This window comes from Aquarana catesbeiana, linkage group LG12 (genome assembly GCF_042186555.1).
Source record: "Aquarana catesbeiana isolate 2022-GZ linkage group LG12, ASM4218655v1, whole genome shotgun sequence".
Classification (NCBI taxonomy): domain Eukaryota; kingdom Metazoa; phylum Chordata; class Amphibia; order Anura; family Ranidae; genus Aquarana; species Aquarana catesbeiana.
Genome location: NC_133335.1, coordinates 73,725,143 through 73,743,890, shown reverse-complemented (window position 1 = coordinate 73,743,890; position 18,748 = coordinate 73,725,143). Strand labels below are relative to the sequence as shown.

The 18,748-nt window shown below is 41.2% G+C and overlaps 1 protein-coding gene across 1 annotated transcript; it reads left to right on the top strand.

Moving 5' to 3' along the window:
• The first annotated feature begins 3,694 nt into the window (after positions 1-3,694).
• Positions 3,695-18,603, top strand: LOC141113347 (uncharacterized). The gene is made up of 6 exons (XM_073606409.1): positions 3,695-3,779; positions 12,385-12,423; positions 13,485-13,865; positions 15,164-15,217; positions 17,354-17,493; positions 17,591-18,603. The coding sequence occupies exons 1-6, from the start codon at positions 3,695-3,697 to the stop codon at positions 17,858-17,860; spliced, it is 969 nt and encodes a 322-aa protein (XP_073462510.1). The 3' UTR covers positions 17,861-18,603.
• Positions 18,604-18,748: the final 145 nt, after the last annotated feature.

Here is an 18,748-nt window from a genome sequence, read left to right as displayed (position 1 = left end):
GCAGATCCTGATATCAAAAATATGTCACAGAATGTATACAATTTGATGCAATTAAAATCTGTCCAATACAAATGAAAAATACATTACAGCTTTAAAAAAAAAAAAAAAAAAAAAAAAATTATATATATATATATATATATATATATATATATATATATGCATACACACACCTACCCTGGCCATAATATTCTTCAAACTACAGCTTGGTTCACACCTATGTAATTTGCTTTTGATCTGTTTCTGCTGTGCTTTTTGCGGTGTGATTTTTAAGCGTATGTCACATGGTTTTTGGTGCGTTTCGATGCTTTTTATTGTCGTTGAGCAGACTGAAAAATGCAAATGCAAAAAATAAAAAACGTGTCAAAAACACACTACATGCTTTTCTGCAGTGTCTCCATTGAAGTCTATTGAACCAGAAATGCACCGTTTTGCGTTTAAAAAAGTCCCTAACTCTTTTCAAAAAGGCAGCGGCTGAAAAAAGCATAGATGTAAACGTGTCCCCAAAGGAAACCATGTTAAATGGACTGCAGGGCATTTCTGAAAAAAGCAACAAAAAAGCATAGGTGTGAACCAGGCCTACATATATATGTAAATAAATGAATTTAGTTATAAAATATATATACAGCATTTGTCAAAAAAATAAATATATATATATATATTTAAATATATATACTGTATATATATATATATATATATATATATATATATATATATATACACCGATCAGCCATAACATTATGACCACCCACCATAACCCATCAAGCCATGAACTCCACTCTGAAGGTATGCATACCTCCCAACTTTGGAACTTGAGAATGAGGGACACCTAGGGATGGAAAAGACATGCGGATCGCATCGCGACAATAATGGGCGTGGCTTAAATGCTTTGAATTTTGAGGTGGCTTAAAGGAACATGGTTAAATAGAGTCTAATATATGGTAATATGGTAATATGGTATTAAACCCACAAGCAAACATTTATTATATTTCAGCTTACAAATTCTTAGATGTGATGGCTGCATTCGTTTTCTTTTTCTTTCTTTTTTAGGTTTTCTTCTATTTTCACCTGGTGATCCAGCCAGTATGTTTTTTGGTTTTTCAAAAGAACAAGCTGTCCTGCAGATGTAGTCATTAGAGAGTTGAGACAAACCATTTACCATTGACAGGGGTGCTTACAATGATCAGCTTTTTTTAAATTTATGTAAGACCTTTATCCTGAAAGAAAAAATATGTTTGCTGCAATTGCTTATAAAGTATTAGTGTATTTAAATCTTCTAGTCCATCTAACACTCCCTTCCTTCCAGACTGACAATGTTGCTGTTCAAAGGTGCCCCCATTGCTCTTTCATCCAGAGTTGTGTCTCACTAATACAGGAGGTGTGTTACTGAGCAGATTACCAGGTGAAAATTAAAAAAACAAAAACAAAAAAAAACAAATGCAGCCACCACATCTAATGATTACTAAGCTAAAATATATTACATTTTTGATTTTGGGTTTATTACGGCTTTACAGTGTTATATACTGTACACAGTCCGCAGTCCTCATACCCACAAAATACTCCTTAATTTCTGTGCTATGAATGAGAGGCCCGCTGACATAAACCTACACCATGTATACACTCAGATACAGTTACGGGCTGAGGTATACTTAGTCACCCTTTATATCAGAATCTCCCCTTCACATCAGGTGCCCCCTTCACATTAAAGTCCCCTCCTTCACACCAGTAGTTCCCCTTTACATCAGAAGATCCCTTACATTAAGAGCCACCCTTTCACATCTGAGTCCCCTTTTACAGCAAGAGTCCCCCTTTACATCTGCAATGGCCCTTAAAGTGGAGTTCGACCCAAAAGTGGAACTTCCACTCATTAGATTCCTCCCCCCCTCCGGTGACACAGTTGGCACCTTTCAGGGGGGAGGGGGGTACAGATACCTGTATATTACAGGTATCTGTACCCACTTCCGGCGTAGATAGCCGCAGAATCTGCGGGTATTTACGCCACATCCTGTTCCCCCCCCCCGCTGCCTGCTGGGAAACACACGGGTCCCAGAGGCAGCAGGGACCATTCGTATTGCGCTGCGCGACTTGCGCATGCGCAGTAGGGAACCGGGAAGTGAAGCCGCACGGCTTCACTTCCTGATTCCCTTACCGAAGATGGAGGCGGCAGCACCCGAGGACGGAGAGACGCTTCGGCCTCGGGTGCCGACATCGCGGGCGCCCTGGACAGGTAAGTGTCCATGTTTTAAAAGTCAGCAGCTGCAGTATTTGTAGCTGCTGACTTTTAAAAATTTTTTTTTTCGGTGCCGCTCCGCTTTAAATTTGGGGCCCCTTTCTCATCAGAGTCCCCCTTTAACATTGGTAGTCCCCCCTTTAACATTGGTGGTCCCCCTTTAACATTGGTAGTTTACAATTACATCAGCAGTCTTCCTGTGACATCAAGAGTCCCCCTTTACATCAGGCACTGGGGGGTGTTAGAAGGGGTGATCCAGGGATATGAAATCCATAGACAGGGATCCTAAGCCTAGGATGAAGACAGCTATGAGGGAGATAGTGCAGGCTGGATTACAGTGTGAAGTGGAGGGAGTTGGGCTGTGGACAGAAGTATCCGGGGAATGGAGGAGCCCAGGAGTCTATCAGGAACTTGTGGCAGGGAAAGGGTGCAGTGCAGATATTTAGTGAAGAGGGAAAGGAGGTCTGCTGTGTGGGGACAGGAGTGACTGATAACAGGGAAGAGGAGATGAGTATTAGGATCAGAGATGAGTGACTGATAACAGGGAAGAGGAGATGAGTATTAGGATCAGAGATGCCGTGGGGGGAGGAGAACAGTAATCAGAGCTGGGGGGCTCAATCACTGATTGCAGGGAGAGGAGTAGCGGAGCTGTCAGTGGTGGGGAATGAGAGGAGAAAAGCAGGACTGAGAGGAGAGCTTGCAGGGGGGGGGGAGATCACCTACCAGATCATCTGCAGGGATTGAGAATGGGGGCACTGTTTGCTGACCTTTCTATTGCTGGGAGGAGATGAGGGTGGGTAAGCAAACTGTAAAGTTCCAATGTGACAGTGGCAATGCAGGGGTGCTACAGTGACATCATGAAGCTGGAGAGGAATGAGAGCACTTTCCTCCTCCGGGCTCTCTCCTGTTCTCCTGATTTGATTTTTCTCATCCAGAGCTAAGCTGACAGGAGTAATGATGCCGCTGTCACTACTCCTGTCAGCCTTGTAGTGGCAGAAACGCTCCTCCCGGCACCCCCAGCTCACATGTTGCCGTCATATTTCTGCTTCCTCCTTGTCCCTGCTCTGTGGCCCTGCCGCAGCTACTGCTGCCTGGATGATGACCTCTGAACAGTCCGTACACCCTCCACGTACCTTTCCTTCACAGTCACCACTGGCTGCAGTCCTGCCTTCTGCTCTCAACACTTCCTGAGAGAGTGAGGCACACAGGCATCCCCTCCATATCACTCCGCCAGGGAGAGATAGGCTGGGGGCCGGAACTTTAAACTAACTATCGGCAAATGCGGCTCTAGCTGCCTCCGCCCCTACATTAAAAAAAAAGAATTCCCGCTCTGCTACTGCCTCCTGGGGCCCCACTGATAGAAGAATGGGGCTCCGCAAATGTTTTTTAATGATTGGTCAATCTAGGAGCTGGTCACAAGCCTTGAAAACTGCCTGCACTTTACAAGAGTGAGTGGCAGTGGAGGCAATGCGGGAAACAGCTCAGCTGAGCGGGACTGCGGGACATAAGTCCGAATCCGGGGCTGTCCCGCAGAATCCGGGACTGTTGGGAGGTATGGGTATGCTTTGGTATCTGGCACCAAGCCATCAGTAGCAGATTGCAAGGTGGGGCCTCCATGGATTGGACTTTTCTGGGGAATCTGGAGGTCAAGTCAACACCTTGAACTCTTTATTGTTCTCTTCAGCCCTAGTTCATACTGACAGCTGGAATGAATTTGTGCGAGTTCAGCTGAACTCGCACGATTTAATTCCCGCATGTCAGTCCCGATTTCAGGGGGGGGGCTTTCAGAGACATCTGTGCAGGTTGCTGCACAGATGTCAATGGAAATCGCACCCCGAAATCGCCAAAAGTAGTACTGAAACTACTTTTGGGAATCGGTGCAATGCCGAATTTGCGGACGGTGCCATTGCCGGTAATTGTCGCAGATTTGGCATGTCAAATCGCATCAATGTGAACTAGGGCTTAAACCATTCCTAAATTCATCAGAAAAGACTATATATATGAATAAAATATGTGCAGGTTACCTCTTACACTCACACATGCATACTTGAGTGTACACCAGTGTGAGGGCCATTTTCTGTCTGCATGGGATGTGATGCATCTACATGTAGGCAATCCTAACAATGCCATTTGGGACACAGAGGCTGCATTAACACAGTAGAACTCTATGAGAAAGTGCAGCTAACCTGCTCCAAACATACGGATACACTTCACTGCACATATGGTGCAAGGCAAAAGGTCCCTGATGTCTCAATAAAGTGAAACTTAAAAATATTATATCACATGGGGAACTTTTTTTGCAACATCATGACATCGCTTCCGGTTTACTGGCGTTTTGAATGCAAAGGAGTGTACATTCCTTGTGACAGCAATAAAAGTCATAAAAAAAATAAATAATTTAAAGCGACAGTGCAAAAAAAAAAAACTAATAATAGAAAAAATAATTAAAGTGCCCTCGCCCCCCCCCCCCACATGTTAGCGCGCAAAGGCAAATGCGTGCGTCGGTCCTGAGCGCACGCAAACCGTGATCGTCCCACATATGTGAGGGATCACTGCAAACGTCAGATCGTGAGCACTAGACTTCCTCTGTACATCTAAAGTGGTAACCAGTAAAGGCTTTTAAAGCGGAGTTCCGCTTAAAAAAAAAAAAAAAAAAGTTAGCAGCTACAAATACCGCAGCTGCTGACTTTTAATAATCGGACACTTACCTGTTCCAGGGTCCAGTGATGCGGGGGAACGAAGCCCCGCTTGTCTCCTCCTCCTTTCTGCGGCGCCGGCATTTTCATTTTCATTGTGTGGCTTCACAGCCGGGCACGCACTACACATGCGCGAGCCACGCTGTGCGCTGTGACTGGCTGGGCAATCATCTGGGACCTGTGACATGTCCCACATAATTGCTGAGAGGGAGGGGGGGGTGATTTGACTTCCGGAACCGTGGAGCCCCGGGAGGAAGTGGGAGCTGGAACCCTCTAAAAAGAGTGTTTCCGCTCCCCCCCCCCCCCAAAAAAAATTACATGCCAAATGTGGCATGTTAGGGGGTCACCTTCCCTTAAAGCGGAAGTTCCATTTTTGGGTGGAATTCCGCTTTAAAGCTTTGCCTATGGATAGTAACATTTTATGTTGTTTGTCGTCGTTGTGTGGGCATGCGCAATTTTAAAGCGTGACATGTTTGGTATCTATTTATTTGGCGTGACATCATTTTTTATATTTTACCAAAAAATTGGGGTATGTATTGTGTTTTTTTGCATTAAAATGTAAAAATGTGTAGTTTTAAAAATTTTTTCCAGAAAAAACTGCATTTGAAAAACCGCTGCGCAAATACCATGTGACATAAATAATTGCAAAACCCACCAATTTATTCTCTAGGGCCTCTGCTTTAAAATATATAATTATGTTTGGGGGTTCAAACTAATTTTGTAGCAAAAAAAAAAGATTTTCACATGTAAACTAAAAGAGGCAGAAAATGCCTGGTCTTCAACTGGTTAAAGCGACACCTATGAAAAACATTTTCATTTTGTGGTTGCAGGCAGATGTAGAGCTTGATATGATAGGCATCTATTCGCCTAGAACTACCTCGTCTTTTATATTTTACCCTAAAAAAAATGGGTAATACATTGCATTTATGAGCCCTAAAATTAACTTTAATGTATAATTTACAGACATTTGGCGCTTGATAAACCGATGTGCAAATTTAGTGCTATTTTTAAAATGACAGTTACCACCATTTTACTCTTCAGAGTCAGTGCTTTCAGAAAATATATCATATCTGGGGGTTTATAACTAACCTTCGTGCTTACAATGATTCTTTTTCAATCATATGTGCATAAAATTTAAAAACGGATCTGGCGTTGAAAGGGTTAAAGTGACAGTTACAAGGCTGAAGACAGGATCTGCTCGGTTGCTAGGCAACTGCTTCAGAGGAGGTCACATGACCTTGTGATGTCATAGTGTGCTGTGTCTATGTATAGAGATCTGCAGCCGTTGTTGACAGCATAACAGTTCTACTGGTTGATGTGTGAACATCTGTTAGTGAGAGCTCTTACATGCAACATGGCTTTCTGCAAAAATTTAGCAGTTATTATTCTACTTCTAGCGATATCAGTTGTACAAACTTCCTACGGGCGGCCAGGTAGTATTATTTTTTGATACATAGTGTATAATTATACTTAAAAACCTTCATAATACTTATTAGTTTCCTATAGATTGTATAGAAATGGTGACTGCACATTCAAGTAAACAAGTTCAATTCACAAAACTAACATCCATTAGGCCCCTTTCACACTGGGGCGGTTTGCAGGCGTTATTGCGCTAAAAATACCGCCTGCAAACCGCCCCAAAACAGCCTCCGAGGGCTTCCACACTGAAGCGGTGCGCTGGCAGGAGAAGAAAAAATCTCCTGTCAGCCGCATCTTTGGAGCAGTGAAGGAGCGGTGTATTCACCGCTCCTAAACCACTCCTGCCCATTGAAATCAATGGGACAGCGCGGCTATACCACGGCAATACCGCAGCTATAGCCGCGATATATGAGTGGATTTAACCCTTTTTCGGCCGCCAGCGGGGGGTTAAAACCGCACCACTAGCGGCCGAATACCGCGGTAAAACAGCGCTAAAAATAGCGCTGTTTTACCGCCGACGCCCCCTACCGCCCCAGTGTGAAAGGGGCCTAAGGATCTTAACATAGAATGATGGGCAAAAAAAAATAAAAAAATATCTATACAGTGCAATCTGCCCAAAGCGTTTCTCCAGCAGTGTGTGTTTTTCTGAACCATCCCTGTAACAGTCTTATTATTGGCAGTTGATCCTGCCAGTGAATCTGTTAATCTCCTCCCTCAAGCTAACAAGCAATAATGACAGTTACAGTCAGTCCCAATTTCAGCTGCTATAATGTGAGTTACAAGCATCACAATGTGTATTCCATGCCATCCTCAGCTTCTACAGATTTTAGAAAAAAAAATAATTTCGAGATAAAAAATATTTACAATTTAATACAATTAAAATCTATCCAATAAAAAAAAATACAATTTTAAAAAATAACTATATATTTATATATATATATATATATATATATATATATATATATATATATATATTATTTTTTTTTTCATGTGAAATTCCTTATATAATGTGATGTGTATGGAGTTCTGGAATCCTTTCACATCAGCAAATGTATCAGGTCTGTGCAAGACAACCAGTCAGCTTTTTGCATTTTCATGAACAGGCTGCTCCAGAGGAGGTCACATGGCGTTGTGATGTGTCTATATATAGATCTGTAGCCTTGTGCGATTTTTACGCGCATGTCACACATTTTTTGGTGCGTTTCGATGTTTTTTATTGTTGGGCAGACTGACAAATGCAAAATGCGCCAAAAATGCATAAAAAAACGTGTCAAATATGCACTACATGCTTTTCTGCAGTGTCTCCATTGAAGTCTATTGAACCAGAAATGCACCGTTTTGCGTTTAAAAAAGTCCCTCTTTTCAAAAACGAAGCAGCTGAAAAAAGCATAGATGTAAACGTGTCCCCATAGGAAACCATGTTAAATGGACTGCAGGGCATTTCTGAAAAACACAACAAAAAAGTATAGGTGTGAACCAGGCCTACATATATATGTAAATAAATTAATTTAGTTAAAATATATATACAGCATATGGTAAAAAAATAAATAAATATATATATATATATATATATATATATATATATATATATATATATATATACCAATCAGCCATAACATTATGACCACCCACCATAACCCATCAAGCCATGAACCCTACTAGACCTCTGAAGGTATGCTTTAGTATCTGGCACCAAGCCATCAGTAGCAGATCCATGTTGCAAGGTGGGGCCTCCATGGATTGGACTTTTTCCAGCACATTCTTCAGATCCTCAATTGAATTGAGATCTGGGGAATCTGGAGGCCAAGTCAATACCTTGAACTCCTTATTGTTCTCTTCAGCCCTGGTTCATACTGACAGCGGGAATGAAATCGTGCGAGTTTAGCTTAACTCGCACGATTTCATTCCCGCATGTCAGCCCCGAATTCCGGGATGATTTCAGAGACGTCTGTGCGGGTTGCTGCATTGATGTCAATGGAAATCGCACCCCCGAAATCACCAAAAGTAGTACTGAAACTACTTTTGGGAATCGGTGTGATGCCAATTTTGCGGACGGTGCCATTGCCGGTAATTGTCCCCGATTTGGCATGTCAAATCGCATCAATGTGAACCAGGGCTTAAACCATTCTTCAATTCATTAGAAAAGACTATATATATGAATGAAATATGTGCAGGTTACCTCTTACACTCACACATGCATACTTGATTGTACACCCATGTGAGGGCCATTTTCTGTCTGCATGGGATGTGATGCACCTACATGTAGGCAATCCTAACAATGCCAATTGGGACACAGAGGCTGCATTAACACAGTAGAACTCTATGAGAAAGTGCAGCTAACCCGCTCCAAACATACGGATACACTTCACTGCACATATGGTGCAAGGCAAAAGGTCCCTGATGTCTCAATAAAGTGAAACTTAAAAATATATCACATAAGGAACTTTTTTTGTAACATCATGACATTGCTTCCGGTTTACTGGAGTTCTAAAGGCGCCAGTTTTAAAAAAATGATAATATTCAAAACCACTGATCTTGGGGTTTTGAATGCTTTTAAGTGCAAAGGAGGGATTTGGGGTCTTATAAATCCCTCCATAATAATACCTGACAAGTGTACATTCCTTGTGACAGCAATAAAAGTCATAGAAAAATAAATAATAATATAAACTAATAATAAAAAAAAATAATTAAAAGTGCCCTCGGCCCCCCCCCCCCAGCTAGCGTGCAAAGGCGAATGTGTGCGTCGGTCCTGAACGCACGCAAACCGTGATCCTCCCACACATGTGAGGGATCATTGCAAATGTCAGATCGTGAACACTAGACTTCCTCTGTACATCTAAAGTGCTAACCTGTAAAGACTTTTAAAGTGTTGCCTATGGATAGTAAAATTTACGTAGCTTGTCGTCGTTGTGCGCGAATGCGCAATTTTAAAGTGTGACATGTTTGTATCTATTTACTGTACTTGGCGTGAAATCATCTTTTTATATTTTTCCAAAAAATTGGGGTATGTATTGTTTTTTTGCATTGAAATTTAAAAACGTGTTGTTTTTACATTTTTTTCCCAAAAAACTGCATGTGAAAAACCGCTGCGCAAATACCATGTGACACATAAATAATTGCAAAATCCACCAATTTTTTTCTCTAGGGCCTCTGCTTTAATATATACCGTATTTATCAGCGTATAACACGCACAGTCATTTTAAGAGGGAAGTTTCAGGAAAAAAACTTAAATTTTAAATAAGGTACTTTGAAGCAAAATAAGGGTCAGTGCCCATATGCAGCCTCACAATTGCCATCAATGCAGCCTGATCAATGCCCATCTGCAGCCTCACAAGTGCCATCAATGCAGCAACCTCACCATTGCCATCAATGCAGCAGCCTCACCATTCCCATCAATGCAGCAGCATCACCATTACCTTCAATGATGCAGCAGCCTCGCCAATGCCATCAGTGCAGACTGATCGATGCCCATCTGCAGCCTAGAGGGGACAGGGAGGGGGGCGGGACAAGCGCCAACAGATTACATACAGTGAGAATCTCCTATGATAGACAGAACAGTAGTCCAATGGTGGCCCAGGAGATGGGACTTCTTATTACAGTGGCCACCAAGTAAACAGAGGATTCTCACTGTATGTAACCTGACGGCGCTCATCCCACCCCCTCCCTGTCCCCTTTGAGGTAGCTAAAATTGAAGTATTGGCGTATAACACGCACACGCTATTTGCACCTGATTTTCATGGTGAAAAAGTGAGTGTTATACGCCAATAAATACAGTATATATATATATATATATATATATATATATATATATATATATATAAAACAATTATTTTCACATGTAAACAAAAAGAGGCAGAAAATGCCTGGTCTTCAACTGGTTAAGGCCACACCTATGAAAAACATTTTCATTTTGTGGTTGCAGGCAGATGTAGAGCTTGATATGATAGGCATCTATTTGCCCAGAACAACCTCGTCTTTTATATTTTACCCCAAAAAAAAATGGGTAATACATTGCATTTATGAGCCCTAAAATGAACTTTAATGTATAGTTTACAGTTATTTGGCGCTTGATAAACCGATGTGCAAATTCAGTGCTATTTTTAAAATGACAGTTACCACCATTTTACTCTATAGAGTCTGTGCTTTCAGAGAATATATCATGTCTGGGGGTTTATAACTAATCTTCATGCTTACAATGATTATTTTTCAAACATATGTGCAGAAAATTCAAAAACGGCTCAGGTGGTGAAAGGGTTAAAGTGACAGTTACAAGGCTAAAAAGAGATTATTGTCCTTGTGTTAAAGCTTTGAGAACCGAAGCTGTAATTTACAGGCTGTTTAATAAAGTGTTGTTTAAATAATCATCAATCACAGATCAATATCCACAGATCAGGATATTTAAAATCTGGAAATTAGGAAATTAAAGAAAATTGAAATAAATGCAGAACTCTTCATTTCATATTATAATGAGAAGTCATGTGACATTCTTTATATAATGTGATGTGTATGGAGTTCTGTTATCCTTTCACAGTAGCACATTGACCCACACACTTAACTGAACAGGCTGAAGACTGCTCGGTTGCTAGGCAACTCCAGAGGAGGTCACATGTCTTGTGATGTCATAGTGTGCTGTGTCTATGTATAGAGATCTGCAGCCGTTGTTGACAGCATAACAGTTCTACTGGTTGATGTGTGAACATCTGTTAGTGAGAGCTCTTACATGCAACATGGCTTTCTGCAAAAATTTAGCAGTTATTATTCTACTTCTAGCGATATCATTTGTACAAACTTCCTACGGGCGGCCAGGTAGAATTATTTTTTGATACATAGTGTATAATTATACTTAAAAACCTTCATAATACTTATTAGTTTCCTATAGATTGTATAGAAATGGTGACTGAAATTCAAGTAAACAAGTTCAATTCACAAAACTAACATCCAAAAGGATCTTAACATAGAATGATGGGCAAAAAAAAAAAAATCTATATAGTGCAGTCTGCCCATCGCGTTTCCCCAGCAGTGTGTGTTTTTCTGAACCATCTCTGTAACAGTCTTATTGGCAGTTGATCCTGCCAGTGAATCTGTTAATTTCCTCTCTCGCGCTAACAAGCAATTGTGACAGTTACAGTCAGTCCCAATTTCAGCTGCTATAATGTGAGTTACAAGCATCACAATGTGTATTCCATGCCATCCTCAGCTTCTATAGATTTTAGAAAAAAAAAATATTTCGAGATAAAAAATATTTACAATTTAATACAATTAAAATCTATCCAATAAAATTATAAATAAATTGCAGCCCTTGAAAAAATAATAAATTTACATTAAAAAAAATATATATTTTATATATATATGAAATATATATATATATATATATATATATATATATATATATATATATATATATATATATATATACACACACACCTACCCTGCCCAATTAAAATGTCTCATCTCAGATAATGATTGGACAAATAAGTACATATAAAAAAAAAAAAATTATAATATACATATATGTTCTTAAAAAATAAAATAAAAGATGATATATATATATATATATATATATATATATAATGTATGAAAAAAAAATTGTGCTGAAAAAACAAGTTCAATCTCTGGAGGCCCCATCTCCTAACTTACAGGATCTACTACTGATGGCTTGATGCCAGATACCACAGCATGCCTTCAGAGGTCTAGTTGGAGTCCACGGCTTGATGGGTTATGGCGGATAGTCACATTGTTATTGCTGATCAGTGTACCCACCCTGCCCTGTGTTCTTCAAAGCAAATATATATAAAAAAAACTCTGAATAAATGAACTTCCATAAACTTATGCAAACTTTAAACTATTAACTGGGCAAAGCTTCGCCGATAGGAAAATGAATACCAATAGTTAATATATGTGAATAAAACTATGTATGACATTGCATGTCTCTTTTGCAATAATAGCCTGCCCACATGCAGTCTGTTATACAAAAGACTTTAGTTCCAACCTAAATTCACTGTACTTTATTCTGTTACTGACCTTCTTTTTTTTCCTTTACAGTTTTTTCAGATCTGGCATCTAAATCCCGCATCTATATAGGTATGTTGAACGTTTTATCTTTTTATTCCTTTAATTTATGAAACATTCTGCACACAGTAAAGGGTAGTCATAAGGCTCAGCCTTAGTAAATCCCTAAGGCGGAGATTTTACTGATAGCTTTATAATGTTTCACTAGTTTAAGTGTCAGTCTTATGCTGTTATTAAAGAGGGCATTATTTTATAAGCTGTCATAGTACACTTGAGAGCACAGCCTACTAAACCTCTGGAGCAATCAGTGCATTCCTTAAAGGCTGTGCAGCTCAGACTAGAAACACAATGTACAGAGTCAATCAGAGTGTCTCTGTACCTTGTAATCACTGTGAACCAGTCACAGACATGATATGTGTAAACATTACTAGTGCATAAAAACATTCAGCCCATTCACAATAGAGGAAGCTCCCCTTGATCTAATAACCTAATCTGGCTCCATGGCGATTACTAGATCATTGTGACCTGATGATATCGTATAGCACATTCTATCATCAGGAATTTCTGTCCTCGCAATCAGTGAATCTACCCTGTTTCCCCAAAAATAAGACCTAGCGTGATTGTCGGTAATGGCTGCAATATAAGCCCTACCCCCCCAAATAAGCCCTAGTTAAAGTCCTTGTAGGTCTTATTTTCAGGGTAGGGCTTATTTTCGCGGAAACGGGGTAGGGCTTATTTGGGGGGGTAGGGCTTATATTGCAGCCATCACGACAATCACGCTAGGTCTTATTTTTGGGGAAACAAGGTAGTTCAATTTACTCTCATTGCCTGAGTGGGACAACTCACTGTAGATGTTAAGAGACACCCTGAAATACTTGCCTGGCCTGCAAAAAATGATGCAGATCAAGGCTTTTACTGATGGCAGTCATGTGACCAAGTGCCTAGACTTTAGTTATAGGATATCAGGAACAGGTGAGGATCAAAATACATCAACATTATTTTATTTTCGTCACATGCTACTCTCCTAGTAGAAAAGTATTACTACATTTTATAAAAATTCATGTTAGCTTTTAAACTAAATCAAAGCTACAAAAATGTGTATTTTAACTTTATTTTTTTATCTTTTATTCTAGAAGAACCCGGGGCTGACTACTTACCCCCTGAGGCTGAATACGTACCTCACTGGGGTGAAGACAAACCTCCTGAGGCAGAACACAAACCTCCTAAGGCAGAACACAAACCTCCCAAGGATGAATACAATCCTCCCAAGGCTGAAGAAACACCACCCAATGCCGAATACGAACCTCCTCCTGAGGTCAATGTTACACCACCTGAGGGTGACTATCCTGAGGGCAGTTGGGTGGAGGTTCAGCATGGTAACAATCCTCCTGAGCTCATGTTCATGCCTCATGGAGCCGATTTTGTTGGTCCTGAGGCTGGATACCAACCTCCCAAGCCTGAACCCAAACCTACCAAGCCCCAACGCAAACCTCCCAAACGACCTCGGCCGAAAAGTAAGTTATATGCCTTTTCTGATAATAACAATTTAGCCGTTCTGGTATATCTGGTCCTCGTGTGCTTCTAGTAACAATCACAATTGTATAGAGCACTTAGCTGATTTAGCATTTGTCATCACATTAATTAAGACCTTCTTAGATTAAAAATCTGTAGTGGCCTTTTCTGCTTTAGAAAAGGCCACCAGTATTTAAAGGGGTTGTAAACCCTTGTGTTTTTTCACCTTAATGTATCCTGGCAGTGACCAGCCCCCCGTTTTACGTACCTGAGCCCTGGAATTTCCCTTGGCGGAGAAGCACTGTCCCTCTGCCCAGGGTTCTCGGCTACTGATTGGATAGATTGATAGCAGCGCAGCCATTGGCTCCCGCTGCTATCAATCAAATCCAATGACGTGGGCACAGGGGGGGCGAGGCAGAGCCCTACATTCGGTGTCTATGGACGCCGAATGATGGTCTCAAGAGCGCGTCCGCAAGGTAACCCCCCCAGGGGAGCACTTCTCCTAGGGGGTTATACAATGCGGGGAGGAGCCGCGAGAGCCACCGAGGGACCCTAGAAGTTCGGGGTCACTCTGTGCAAAAGAACTGCACAGTGGAGGTAAGTATGACATGTTTGTTATTTATTTTTTTATCAAAGCCTAATGCCGCGTACACGATCTGATTTCTCGTTGGAAAAAGATATGACGGCTTTTCCGACGGGATTGCGCTCAAGTTTGCCTTGCATACACACGGTCACACAAAAGTTTGCTGAAATTACGACCGTCAAGAACGCGGTGACGTACAACACTACGATGAGCCAAGAAAATGAAGTTCAATGCTTCCGAGCATGCGTCAAATTGTTTCCGAGCATGCGTAGGAATTTTGCGCGTCGGAATTGCCACAGACGATCGCATTTTCGGATAGGAACTTTTCCCAACCGAAAAATTGAGAACGTTCTCTCTATCTTTTGCTGGCTGGAGTTCGGCCAGCAAAAGTCCGATGGAGCATACACACGGTTGCATTTTCCAACGAAAAAAACTCTCATCGGTCATTTGCGGGCCGAAATTCTGATCGTGTGTACGGGGCATTACAATCACTTTAAATATTCTTAGGAAGGTTGAGGAGAAATGCAATCATTTTGTTAAAATAGTATACTGATGCAGTGGAAAACAGGATGACAAATGCCCACCATGCTTATCAATAGGCAATCCAGAAATGCCAGGCGGCTTTGACAAACATTACTGAATATTGTCTTTTTTCTAAATGAGGTTAACACTGATTTGTTTAATATTGTTATTTTTTTTTCCTCCATTCTTCTTCAGAGAAACCAAAAGTGGAGCCTCCACGACCTACTAGGCCAGCTGAGATTGAAGCAGGTAAGATAAATGATAAAGATAAGATAAATTCATAACTATTTGCCTTCTCTCTAAAAGGATATGTAAAGACAAAAGTTTTTTGTTGAGGTTTAAATACAGCGAGCAAGAGTTGGACCCTTTGTCGGGTTTTTACTGTTGTCAGTAAACTTTTGTTACGCTTTACATAGTTTGTTTGGGCCAACTTGTGAGGCTGCTTTGATGTGCTGTATACACTGTATGTAGCTGAGGCTACATACAGCATACCGCACTGTGTTCCGGGTTTGAGCTGAGACTTCCTGTCTCGTACCCGGAACACATTAGTGTCTATCTGATTGGTGCTCAGCAATTGAGCAAAAGCGTTGTATTCTAGCAATGAGAGTCAAAGAAGCGGGCTGATGATGTCACAACCTCTGACTCAACCAATCAGAGGAAGCTTTTTTCATTGCTAGAATACATCACTTTTTCGGAATAGCTGTGCCCCGATCAGATAGACTCTAATGCGTTCCGAGTATGAGACAGGAAGTCTCGGCTCAAGCCCAGAACACAGTGTGGTATGCTGTGTGTAGCCTCACCTACATATTAGTGAGAGCCATAGTTCCTTTGGGCCAACTATGTAAAGTGTATCAAAAGCTGGAGTTCGGCTTTAAAACAAGCCCACAATAACCTAGGTAGCTATAGACATTGTGGAGAAATACACTTTTAAAGTTTATAACAGAGGCACAGAAATCCTAGCTTTTTTCCTTTAGGGTCCACCCATGCACACTATTATATGTGCTTTCTTTTTTTTGTGTTGTTGCACTATATGCATGGTGCAGGCCATTCATTTGAATGGGCTGCCCTACGTACGACAAGTGCAGCAGACTTGCTCATGCACCTTTTTTTTCACATGTTTGGCTTGCAAAAAAAATGTGCACCTGCAACTGTGACACTTTTTTGTGCGTTTCATAATTTCAAGCACAATATGCAATTTTACATGCTGCAATGTGCTACCATAGTATAAATGCAACCTTTGCGTATTGCAGAAAAAGCCCTTTCTTGCGCTATAAACAAAAAAGACCAACAATTTAAAAAAAAAAACATGTTTTTTACTTTCGCCTATAAAACATATCCAATAAAAAAAATGTAAAAAATTAAATTTCTTCATCAATTTAGACCAATATGGATTTTGCTACAGATTTTAATTTAAAAAAATCCCTGTAAGCCTATATTAATTGGTTTGCGCAAAAGTTATAGCGTCTACAAAAAAGGGGATATATTTTTGGAATTTTTATTTATTTTATTTTTTTAATAGTAATGGCAGCAATCAGCCACTTATAGCGAGACTGCAACATTGTGGCAAACAAATCAGACACCTAACTGACACTTTTGACACTTTTTGGGGACCAGTGACACTAATACAGTGATCAGTGCTAAAAAATATGCACTGTCACTGTACTAATGACACTGGCAGGGAAAGGGTTAACATCAGGGGCGATCAAAGGGGTAAATGTGTTCCTAGGGAGTGGAGTACTTTCTAACTGTGTGGGGGGTGTTTTCGCTGTGGGAAGGCGGAGATCCAAGAAGACAGCGTCGCAGCCTTGCCTTGTCTCAGAACAGTGATCTGCCTTGTTTACATAGGCAGATCGCCGTTCTCCCCATCTCCCGAACGATCAGCGGGTCCCGGCGGACAGCGCATCTGCCAGGCCCGCTGATTGGCTCTCGTTGTGTCCAATCGCACCATAGACCCGGAAGTGCAGAATCATGTACAGGTGATTCTGCCCACAGCGACCGTCCTGCCGCAGTAAATGTGCGTGGGTCGGTAGCACAGTCTATTTGCCTTTAGTAAATCATCCCCAATATCTTTCATTAACAATAAGGATTTTATGGTAACGCTGATCCATGTAACCTGAGCAATAGGATTATTCATGTTTGGGTAACCCATGATTTGATAATAAAAAATAGTTTTCACAATTGGACGTTTAAGAATTTTTTGTGTACAAGTCGTCTCCATTAGTCGATGGTTAGTTAGCCATTGGCTGCCTTACAACTAATAGAGGATGAACTAAAGCAATAGAAAGTGCCTGTCCAGGACAGATATACAGAATATATTTCTTATAAAGATCAAACATTTTATGTAAAAGAAAACTGAAAATGATGTTCTCTATTTTTTTATTTTAGCCGAGTTCAGAGCTGCACTGGATAAAGTAGAAAAAGACTTCTTCGCAGCAATTGGGAACAAAACTCCAATAGTGTTCTCATGTTTGGGTGTGTTCGTATTTCTCACCATTTTTATCTTTGGATTGATCGCCTTCATTCAAGTAAGAACATTTACATAATTTTTTGTACTTTCCAAATTTGAAATTTTCTTTACGAATACTGATTACAACTATTGTTTCTGTTTTTTAATTTTATCAGAACCGAAATGACAAAAAAACCACACGAGCTTTGGAAGAGCGATTGGCATACCTCCAGGCAAAGCACGCAAGATACGCAAAATGGAAAGAGGCGCGCTTGAAACAGGCAGGATCAGAACAGATGGGCTTGGAACAGGTTATCGTGGAACCCACGGGCTTGGAACAGGCAGGATCAGAAAAGGCAGACTTGGAAAAAGTGATTGTGAAACCCACGGGCTTGGAACAGGCAGGATCAGAACAGACGGACTTGAAAAAAGTGATCGTGGAATAGACGGGATTGGCACAGGTGATCGTAGAACCAGGCCCGGACCGGCCATAGGACAAAGACTACTGCAACATTGGCAATGATGATGTGTGTACACTGCATCCATACCGCTCTCCTCTGAGTGGGGTATATGGAGCAGGGTATGTACAAGGTAGTATATAGAGCTAGGTATATACAGCTGGTTATATACAGTGGGGTATATAGAGCTGGGTATATACAGGGGTTATATAGAGCTAGGTATATACAGCTAGTTATATACAATGGGGTATATAGAGCTGGTTATATACAAGGGGGTATATAGAGATCGGTATATACAGCTGGTTATATACAGTGGGGTATATAGAGCTGGGTATATACAGGGGGTATATAGAGCTAGGTATGTACAGCTAGTTATATACAGTGGGGTATATAGAGCTAGGTATATACAGGGGGTATATAGAGCTAGGTATATACAGCTAGTTATATACAGTGGGGTATATAGAGCTGGGTATATACAGGGGGTATATAGAGCTAGGTATATACAGCTAGTTATATACAGTGGGGTATATAGAGATGGTTATATACAAGGGGGTATATAGAGCTAGGGACTGGAGAAGGGCACAGGGGGACCAGAGAAGAGCACAGGGACCAGAGAAGAGTACAGGGGGAACAGAGAACAGCACTGGGACTGGAGAAGAGCACAAGGGGGGGGGGCTGGAGAAGAGCACAGGGGGGACCAGAGAACAGCACAGGGAACGGAGAAGAGCATAGGGACCAGAGAAGAGCACGGGGAGACCGGAGAAGAGCACACGGGGGGGGGGGGGGGGACCAGAGAACAGCGCAGGGACTGCAGAAGAGCACAGGGGGTGGGGGACCAGAGAAAAGCACAGGGACTGGAGAAGAGCACGAGGTGGG

Coding starts and splice junctions, on each gene's coding strand:
- LOC141113347 (XM_073606409.1), top strand. CDS start 3,695: ATGCGGGAAACAGCTCAGCTGAGCGGGACTGCGGGACATAAGTCCGAA. Junction 13,866..15,163: donor CAAACGACCTCGGCCGAAAA/GTAAGTTATATG, acceptor ATTCTTCTTCAG/AGAAACCAAAAGTGGAGCCT. Junction 17,494..17,590: donor GATTGATCGCCTTCATTCAA/GTAAGAACATTT, acceptor TAATTTTATCAG/AACCGAAATGACAAAAAAAC.